The sequence below is a fragment of the Ascaphus truei genome, chromosome 22 (genome assembly GCF_040206685.1).
Source record: "Ascaphus truei isolate aAscTru1 chromosome 22, aAscTru1.hap1, whole genome shotgun sequence".
NCBI classification, from domain to species: domain Eukaryota; kingdom Metazoa; phylum Chordata; class Amphibia; order Anura; family Ascaphidae; genus Ascaphus; species Ascaphus truei.
The window spans coordinates 18,299,153-18,309,565 of NC_134504.1; the positions used below are offsets into that span (position 1 = coordinate 18,299,153).

General features: G+C 54.0%; 1 protein-coding gene across 7 annotated transcripts in view; it reads right to left on the minus strand.

Annotated features, from left to right (window-relative positions):
• ARSG (arylsulfatase G) overlaps positions 1 to 10,413 on the minus strand; it is a 118,156-nt gene that overhangs the window by 4,002 nt on the left and 103,741 nt on the right. For all 7 annotated transcript variants that reach the window (XM_075580112.1, XM_075580108.1, XM_075580110.1 and 4 more), the window contains one exon: positions 50 to 170. In XM_075580112.1, coding sequence (XP_075436227.1) covers positions 50 to 170 — 121 coding nt within the window. The remainder of the gene's footprint in view (positions 1 to 49; positions 171 to 10,413) is intronic.

Consider the following 10,413-nt stretch of genomic DNA (forward strand, 5'->3'; position numbering starts at 1 on the left):
TCATTTCAAGGGCTTTTTAAGTGTTGTTTTTAAGTGTTTTAATACTTACCCTGTGTCCTTCCTGCGAACGTCCAAACAGAATCTCAGATACGTCTTTGCCATCAAAGCGTCTGTTCTCCGGAAGTGTCGCGTTTGCCAGAAACACCAAGGTCGGAAATATGTCTAACACACTGAAGGAAGAAGAAATACGTGAGCACAGCTACTACGCATATTATCACTCTGTGATAGTGGCTGTTTAACTATGGCAAGCAGCAGCTGTTTAACTTACTAAAGCAATAGGAGGAAACCCCACTCTGTTTTGGACTGCAAACACAGGCAGATGAATTATATGAAAGATACAGCACGTGTAGATAATGTGTGTGAGATACTAACGTTACAAAATAGCAACACAGTACAATAAAATATAGGGGTGTTCCTATTTAAAGCAGCCGTCCAAGCTGCCATTTTTTTTAAATCTTATTTTTCCCCCTTTAATATGTGCATCAATACAATCCACACAATGGTAAGCAATTAGCCAAGTTGCCGATCGATCCGTTCTCCTGTGATCGATCGGCGAAGTCGGCTTGGGGGTTCACTAAATGGCCGTCAGTGCAGCAGAAGAGGAACAAAGATGTAAAGTTCTGTGGTGAAGACCATGTGACCAGGCAGTCGCTAGATACAATTGGTGCACTGCTAGAGAGAGGGCAGGGCTCAAAAAGGGGTGTGCCAGAGCCTGTTTCAGAAGAGGAAGGGGATGTGACTTTGTAAATGGTTGCTATAGAAACAAAACATGCGTGTTACATTATAATACATTAAAAATGTAATTCAGAATTGTTTTTGTTTTTAAATGCTACAAGTATTTTCTCATAGTACACAACTGATTTATTTAAAAAAAAAAATTTTAAAACACACAAGTAGGATATTGCTTGGTCTGCCTTAAACCCCACCATGCAGATGTCACTATTTCACTGGGCCTAAGGCAGTAACACCAGATAGTAACCTCGGTGGAGTGCAGAATGGTGCAATATAGAAATGTAAAGTGCTTTTATCAAGCAAAGTAAAGTGCTTTGAACAAGCTCCTCACCCCTACCCCATGCAGCACTTATCACCTGAGATCTGACTCCAAAAGATTGTTCTTGGTCCCAAGGCTCAACAAAGTATCGGGACGTTCCTCCTTCTCTTACTGTGCACCCTAAAACTGGAACAGTCTACTGGAGACTCTCACAGCCGCCACCAGTTTAAATTCTTTCAAAACTAAGGCTGTCTCACATTTTAATCTGGTCTGTAACTGTTACATACGCCTATAATATACATCTCCTCTAGCTGTGCATGCAATGTATTGTATATAATGTATACCCTGTTCATTTATGTAACTGTATTTGTAACCATGTATTATTTGTCATATTAACTATGCCCGGGACATACGTGAAAACGAGAGGTAACTCTCAATGTATTACTTCCTGGTAAAACATTTTATAAATAAACTAGCTGAGAGACCCGGCGTTGCCCGGGATGTAAATGCGTAATAGGTAGTATTATTTATAAATTGTGGAACAATAGGTGACTGTTTGTTGTAAAGGTTGGATAATAATATTGAAAAGAAAGATGGAAGAAAATGTAATACGATGTTGTATAAAAATGGTTTATTGTAAACACACCACAGTACAATGTATATTTTGGTGCTATAAGTGATGTAAAAATGTGAGGCGTGTGTCCTGCTAGGGTGTGAGGCGGCGGGTGGCGCGTGGGTTGTGAGTGCTGTCTGCGAGTGGGTGTCCTGCTAGGGTGTGAGGCGGCGGGTGGTGCGTGGGTTGTGAGTGTTGTCTGTGAGTGTGGGTCCTGCTAGGGTGTGAGGCGGCGGGTGGCGCGTGGGTTGTGAGTGCTGTCTGTGAGTGGGGGTCCTGCTAGGGTGTGAGGCGGCGGGTGGCGCGTGGGTTGTGAGTGCTGTCTGTGAGTGGGGGTCCTGCTAGGGTGTGAGGCGGCGGGTGGCGCGTGCGTTGTGAGTGCTGTCTGTGAGTGGGGGTCCTGCTAGGGTGTGAGGCGGTGGGTCAGTGATTTCGGTGCGTAGGGGCGGGAGGCAGCAGGTGTGTGTGGCGGCAGGTATGTGTCGAGTGTGGCGGGTGTCTGTTGAGTGCGTGCAGCGGCTGTGAGGCGGTGGGTGAAAGGCAGAGGCGGCCGGAGTAAGGGCGGGTGAAAGGCAGAGGTGGGGGTGGGGAGGAGGGGGTGGTGGAGGAGGGGGTGGTGGAGGGGGGCAAGGGGGGTGGTGGAGGGGGGCAAGGGGGGGGGAGGCGGTGGGAAGGGGGGGGAGGGGTGAGGTGGTGGGAAGGGGGAGGAGGGGGGAGGTGGTGGGAAGGGGGAGGCGGTGGGAAGGGGGGTGGGAGGCGGTGGGGAGGTGGCGGGAAGGGGGAGGCGGTGGGAAGGGGGGTGGGAGGCGGTGGGAAGGGGGGGAGGCGGTGGGGAGGGGGGGGAGGCTGTGGGAAGGGGGGGAGGGGTGAGGTGGTGGGAAGGGGGAGGAGGGGGGAGGTGGTGGGAAGGGGGAGGCGGTGGGAAGGAGGGTGGGAGGCGGTGGGAAGGGGGGGGAGGCGGTGGGAGGGGGGGGGAGGCGGTGGGAGGGGAGGCGGTGGGAAGGGGGGGGAGGCGGTGGGAAGGGGGGGGGAGGCGGGGGGAGGCAGTGGGAAGGGGGGGGAGGCGGGGGGAGGCGGGGGGAGGGGGGGGAGGCGGTGGGAGGGGGGGGAGGAGGCGGTGGGAGGGGGGGAGAGGGGGGGGAGGGGGGGAGAGGGGGGGAGGCGGTGGGAGGGGGGGGGAGGCGGTGGGAAGGGGGGGGGAGGCGGTGGGAGGGGGGGAGAGGGGGAAGAGGCGGTGGGAAGGGGGGGGGGAGGCGGTGGGAAGGGGGGGGGGGAGGCGGTGGGAAGGGGGGGGGAGGCGGGGGAGGCAGTGGGAAGGGGGGGAGGCGGTGGGAGGCGGTGGGAAGGGGGGGGGAGGCGGTGGGAAGGAGGGGGGGGAGGCGGTGGGAAGGGGGGGAGGCGGTGGGAAGGGGTGAGGGAGGCGTGGGAAGGGGTGGGGGAGGCGGTGGGAAGGTGAAGGGGGGGTGGAGGGGAGGTGAGGGGGGGTGGAGGGGAGGTGAAGGGGTGGAGGGGAGGTGAGGGGGGGGTGGAGGGGAGGGTGAAGGGGGGGAGGGGGGGTGGAAGGGAGGTGAAGGGGGGGTGGAGGGGAGGTGAAGGGGGGGTGGAGGGAAGGTGAAGGGGGGGTGGAGGGAAGGTGAAGGGGGGGGTGGAGGGGAGGTGAAGGGGGGGGTGGAGGGGAGGTGAAGGGGGGGGTGGAAGGGAGGTGAAGGGGGGGGGGGGGGTGGAGGGGAGGTGAAGGGGGGGGTGGAGGGGAGGTGAAGGGGGGGGTGGAGGGGAGGTGAAGGGGGGGGTGGAAGGGAGGTGAAGGGGGGGGGGTGGAAGGCGGTGGGAAGGGGGGGGGAGGCAGTGGGAAGGGGGGGAGGCGGTGGGAGGCGGTGGGAAGGGGGGGGGAGGCGGTGGGAAGGAGGGGGGGGAGGCGGTGGGAAGGGGGGGAGGCGGTGGGAAGGGGTGAGGGAGGCGTGGGAAGGGGTGGGGGAGGCGGTGGGAAGGTGAAGGGGGGGTGGAGGGGAGGTGAGGGGGGGTGGAGGGGAGGTGAAGGGGTGGAGGGGAGGTGAGGGGGGGGTGGAGGGGAGGTGAGGGGGGGGTGGAGGGGAGGTGAAGGGGGGGAGGGGGGGTGGAAGGGAGGTGAAGGGGGGGGTGGAAGGGAGGTGAAGGGGGGGTGGAGGGGAGGTGAAGGGGGGGTGGAGGGAAGGTGAAGGGGGGGGTGGAGGGAAGGTGAAGGGGGGGTGGAGGGGAGGTGAAGGGGGGGTGGAAGGGAGGTGAAGGGGGGGGGGGGGTGGAAGGGAGGTGAAGGGGGGGGGGGGTGGAGGGGAGGTGAAGGGGGGGGTGGAGGGGAGGTGAAGGGGGGGGTGGAGGGGAGGTGAAGGGGGGGTGGAAGGGAGGTGAAGGGGGGGGGGGTGGAAGGGAGGTGAAGGGGGGGGTGGAAGGGAGGTGAAGGGGGGGGTGGAGGGGAGGTGAAGGGGGGGTGGAAGGGAGGTGAAGGGGGGGTGGAGGGGAGGTGAAGGGGGGGGTGGAGGGGAGGTGAAGGGGGGTGGAAGGGAGGTGAAGGCCGCTCACTCACCCATCCGGCAGGTCCCACGTGGATCTGAGGCGGGAGGCAGCGTGTTGTGGCCGCTCCCCCGCTGTGTCCCGCTCCCCCGCTGACTGTAGCTGCGCCGGGGGGGGGGGGGGGGTATCGGGGAGACACTGACACTGGAGGGGAGGGGGGGTGGAGGGGAGGTGAAGGGGGGGTGGAGGGGGGGTGGAGGGGGGGTGGAGGGGAGGTGAAGGGGGTGGAAGGGAGGTGAAGGCCGCTCACTCACCCATCCGGCAGGTCCCACGTGGATCTGAGGCGGGAGGCAGAGTGTTGTGGCCGCTCCCCCGCTGTGTCCCGGCCGCCGCCATCTTGGGTACTCGGCGCCGCGAGGCAGCCTGCCTGGCCACTGGCTGTTCCCCCGCCGGGGAAGGGGTGAGTTGTAGCGCCGGGGAGGGTGGGGCATGTATATTTGTGGGGGGGGGAGAGGTGGGAGATATAGAAGGGGGGTCTCGCACGGCAGCTGACACTGGGTGGGGGGGGGAGGCGCTGAAGGGGTAATAATAGTGTGTGTGTGTCCCGCTGACTGTAGCGGCGCCGGGGGAGGGGTGAAAGCGCGGGAGACACAGGGAGAGGAGGAGGTGTGCGCGGGTGCTGCTAACACTGTGAGCCCCGCTAATGTAGGTAACACCCCCCCTAGTGTGTGTGTGTCTGTATGTGTGTGTGTGCGTGTGCGTGTGCGTGTGTGTGTGTGTGTGTGTGTGTGTGTGTGTGTGTCCGTCCTTTGGCCCATCACTCCGCCTCAGGCCAATGAGAGGTGTGCGGGGGCGGGCGGGCCAAGGGACCAATGAGATTGCCGCTAGAGACGCAGACATACTGTACAGTGCTTTCAGAAATATATAGTAGATAAATCCACAGTGTAAAAGAACAGAAATATCATTACTACGGTAATAAGATGGAAGTAGTAAAGTTTTAGGGCTGGGCGTGCCAGTAGGCGTGTTGTTTAGCAATAGCATTGCTGGCAGCGAGGTGGTTAGGAGAGACGGGTCGGAAGCATTAGGAAGTCTGCCCCGTGGAACAGTGAGTCAGCTGCTGAACGGTAAAAGTCTCCACCATCTCACTGCAGAAAGCTTCCTATCCTGTTCCATCACTCGCGGTACAATGGACAAGGCTGGGAATTGGCCGCAGGGTGGCTAAGATATTTGGACACGGTTCTTGCAGAAGCAGGCTTACCCATTGTGTAAGTGGTTACGCAAGTAAACAAACATTGCCCTACACTGGAATATATAGCAGACAAGGAGTGCAAAGAGCCCCCTAAAGTTAAAGAACGATGAGCCGTCTGAAACAACAAAATGGTGAACACAAGCACCCTCCGTCAGTCTCTGGAAGGCACCGGGGCTTCCTCGCTGTCAGATAGCCTTTAGGGAAAATAAGAAGAAAAAGGCAAACGGTGTGAAAATGTAACGGTATGGAGGACACGCAAACGGATAGAATCGCACTGACGAGATATCCGAGATAAACGAGCCTTGGGCGTTGATAAAAGGGAACACCCGCGCACTTCTTCCGACCAAATATAGAAAGCACCGCTCCCACAGAACAGCTGATGGTATCGCAGGAATGTATCAGATGGCTGGAGGGCGCTTGTGCATCACGTCCCTCGTGCGTGCGGCGTCAGACTAGGGAAACCAGAGTTCAGGGAGTATCCCAGTAATGCTGCTGTAGTGTAGTCTACGGAAAGTGTAACAGTCCAATAGGGTTTATCTCGGACAGCTCGTTAGTTCGATTGTATTCGTTTGCATGTACCCCATACAGTTACATTTTCACACCGCTAGCCTTTAGGGAAAATAAGAAAAAAAAGGCAATCTCATACCAGGACGTCCCGGAGCACTTTCAGAGACTGACGGAGGGTGCAAGTGTTCACGATTTTGTTGTTTTAGACGGCCTGTCTAGGGTTGCCAGACGGCTTCTCCAAAAATACTGGACACAATAGTGAAAGGTGCGATGCGCTCAAGACACACACACACACACACACTCTCCGCTCCATACCGTTTCCTCTTCTCCCTGGACCCACCTCCAGGCTCCTGACACCTCTACCTGATTGGCTGCTGCCAATCAGGATGGAGAAAGCTGCCCCGCCCCCTAGGAACAGCCCTGCTCTCTCCCTGCTCAGGGAAATCCTGCGGCCCCCACAAGCTGGTCAGGTCACTGTGTCCAGAGAGGTAATACCGGTATATACATACACGCCCAGAGAGGTAATACCGGTATACACATACACGCCCAGAGAGGTAATACCGAGATACACATACACGCCCAGAGAGGTAATACTGGTATACACATACACACCCAGAGTTAATACCGGTATACACATACACGCCCAGAGAGGTAATACCGGTATACACATACACACCCAGAGAGGTAATACCGGTATACACATACACGCCCAGAGAGGTAATACCGAGATACACATACACGCCCAGAGAGGTAATACTGGTATACACATACACACCCAGAGAGGTAATACTGGTATACACATACACGCCCAGAGAGGTAATACCGGTATACACATACACGCCCAGAGAGGTAATACCGGTATACACATACACGCCCAGAGAGGTAATACCGGTATACACATACACGCCCAGAGAGGTAATACCGGTATACACATACACGCCCAGAGAGGTAATACCGAGATACACATACACGCCCAGAGAGGTAATACTGGTAAACACATACACACCCAGAGAGGTAATACTGGTATACACATACACGCCCAGAGAGGTAATACCGGTATACACATACACGCCCAGAGAGGTAATACCGGTATACACATACACGCCCAGAGAGGTAATACCGGTATACACATACACACCCAGAGAGGTAATACCGGTATACACATACACGCCCAGAGAGGTAATACCGGTATACACATACACGCCCAGAGAGGTAATACCGGTATACACATACATGTCCCGTATTACGTCTCATTTATTAGTGGACAGAGCGTCCAAATCCAGCACAGTTGGGTTCAATATTGGACACCTGGCAACACTATGTCTATCATTATTTAACTGTTGAGGGCTCTTTGCGATCCTTGTTTGTCTGCTATACTTATTTATACGGAGTAGGAACCCGTTTTTTTGTGAGCTCCATTCCCCATTAGGATATAGCATTTTAATATCAGTTTGTTACACGAGAGTGATGGTTTTTTTGCGACTTTTTGTTTTATACGCCCAGACATTTGCACGGAGGCGACAGGATAGTAATGGACACTTCATGCTCTTGTACTTGTATGAATTAATTACTATCAGAAGAAAAGATTTGAGTGCCCTTAGCAGTCTCTCTTATGCATCTGAAGAGGCTCAACTCTACATGTAATAATGGAAAAAAATATTCGACACAACTTTGCCGCACTATCACACGTCTTCGCGTCCGCAGTGTCCTGTAATGCATTGCTCTATACCAGGGGTGCGAAAACTCGGGGGGGGCGCGGCGGTTACAGAGGCCCCCGCGCACTTCCTGAAGGCATTTCAATTAAATGCCGGGGGAGCGGTGAAGGCCTCTGTAAGGTTCCTTACCTTGGCTCAGATGCCTTCTGGCGGTGTGTTGCCATGCCAACGCGGCATCGTGACAGAGCGCCGGAGCCAAGGTAAGGAGGGGGAGCACGAGGAGGGGGGGGGGGAAGCTGGCAGGGGGGCACTTGGGAAAAAAGATGGTGCACCCCTGCGCTATACCAGAGGGGACTTCTACAAGAGGGGCATTCCTTAAATCGGCAGTTCTCCCATCGTTCTTTTTTACCACCTCTCCATCGTTTACGTGGGGGTCCCAGAAGCTAAAACGCGTTCATATAATCTTCAGTGACCCCCTGGTTCCCGAGCTATATATATATATATACCTGGAAAGGTGGCGCCGGGAGCGTCCCCCAAGGCAAACAAAATGGAGGTTTAAATGTCCTGCTTCATGCGGACCAATAGGAAGGTGCAATGTAATCCGTCGCCGCTTCCTACTGGCCTGCGTGACGCGGGAGAATGAAATACAAGGAAGTCCCGGTGCTACCTTTCCTGGTATGTATCTGGGGGGCCCTCTGCTTCTCATCCATGTAACAAGAAAAGAAGGGGGTGCAGGGGTGGGACTGCCCCTTTAATAAGAATCATACTGATGCAATTACTGCAACTTCACAGCACAGTGACGCCTTGTGTGTGTTTAGTGTGGGTAGGAGAGATGGTGGGGAGCATAGCATAGGGCAGGGGTGCTCAATTCCAGTTATCAGAAGGTCAGACTGAGCCTCTGATTGAGCCACCTGTGCTGAAGCAAGGACTGATTGAGCCCCCTGTGCTGAAGCAGGGATATCCTGAAAACCTGACATGTTGGGAGGGGGGGGGGGGGCTTGAGGACTGGAGTTCCCGGATGTACAAACATGTACTTTGTGCCTTCTCCCGCCAGTCGGGATCCCTGAAGGCTAAAGTACGGCCGAGTTATTTCCCCAAGAGACGGCTGCATGGCTGGCAGGATTGGGAGATAAAATGCGGGCTTTGGGGTCATTAGTTGGATTCCTCAATGGGCAGATTTAAACGGTTTCACTAAAGCTATGAAGAGTAATCAAGGCTTTAGTTCATAGTTCGGGTTGTTTGACCCAGGCCATAAACTCAGGACACTGTTAAATACGCTATGAACAGGTCCTTCCCTTTCTAGGGAAGATTTAACCCCATTCCATTGAATGAAGCTAAAACTATATTGAGCAAGAGGAAGGCAGGTTGAAGAAAAGCCTTCTGTGACCTTTCTACAATATCCGTCTCCTGCTCTCCCTCCCCTCAGGGCTGTTATATACAGGATGCGGCCGTGCGTTCCTATGCGAACGCGCGTCCACGTGCCGCATGCTTTTCCTGTATATAGTGCCGGGAGCTGCAGGTAATGTATATATGTGTGTATGTATGTGTGTGTGTGTGTGTGTGTGTGTGTGTGTGTGTATATGTTGTGTGAGTGTAAGGGGAGTGTAAGGAAGATTTTTTTAAATTAAAAAAAAAGTTTAATAAATTTTTTTTGTGTGCATTTATTTAACACACACACACACACACACACACACACACACACACACACACACACACACACACACACACACACACACACACACACACACACACACACACACACACACACACACACACACACACGCGCGAAAAGATGAATTTCTTCATCTTTGCCGCTGTCTGTCGGCTCCCCTCTCCCTGCTGTGTGCGCGCGCGGCCCTTCTATAGAAAGGCTGACTGATGTCAGCCAACTAAAAATCCGCACGGCGTAGCACGCGCCCGCCACTATAAAACGGGCCTTATTCAGACGGGATGCAGCTTTGTTATGAAACCTTTTAATGGACCCCCATGAGTTTGTCATAGATGAAATGATAGTGTATCAAGCTCCCCAAACTTCAGGGGTCTCTGGAAATCAAAGCTAACCCCACACAGTGATATAGGACTGCGCTTATTACACAGTATCATAGAGTGAAATGAATCAGTGATTATAATTTATGGAAGTGTTACAAGTGAACATTATTTTAATATATAGTGTTAAAGATGGGAATAAATATGGCTCATAAACCTCAGGTTTATATCACTCCACAAATTCCAGGGGAGCACGATTATAACCCAAGAAAGAAGAATCAAAATATAGAGCACTTCTGATGTGACAGTTTTAGCTTGTGCTGTATAACTTGGCTCGTATGAGATTTCTACTTACCAAAGGTGAGTGTAAATAAGACCTTTCTCCAGGCTGTGACGATAGGATCCTGTCTTCTGTTTAGAGTGGTGTATTCCCTCGGGGTAAGAAAGATGTGGCAAACATGGTGCAGATCAGTTGCATAAGATTTGTATTTAAGTATATACAATCCTCACATTTAGGACATACTCTAATATAAAAAATCTGATTAACTGTGGAGGCTTTGAGAAGGTGCTGGAGGAGGGTCCTTTGGGACTGTCTCTCTGTACCCTGCAGGATTGGAGATGGCTTGTGGGTCAGTGTGTTGTGATGACTCTGGGGCTGTTTATCTTCCCCGACGTCTGTGCGAGCTTCACAGCGTCTGACCTCACTTACGCATGCTCGTGTCACTTCCTGGTGTCTAGTGATCGCGTCGCCTCCGGATCCACTCTTCTCAGCTCTCCTCCGCAGGAATCTCTGCGTTCAGCACTCCAGCACATGGACTCTAATCCTCTCTTGGACTATACTCCTGATGAATTAGCCAAGACTGTGAAACGCGTAGAGAACTGATAACCAAGAGAGGATTAGAGTCCAAGTGCTGGAGTGCTGAAC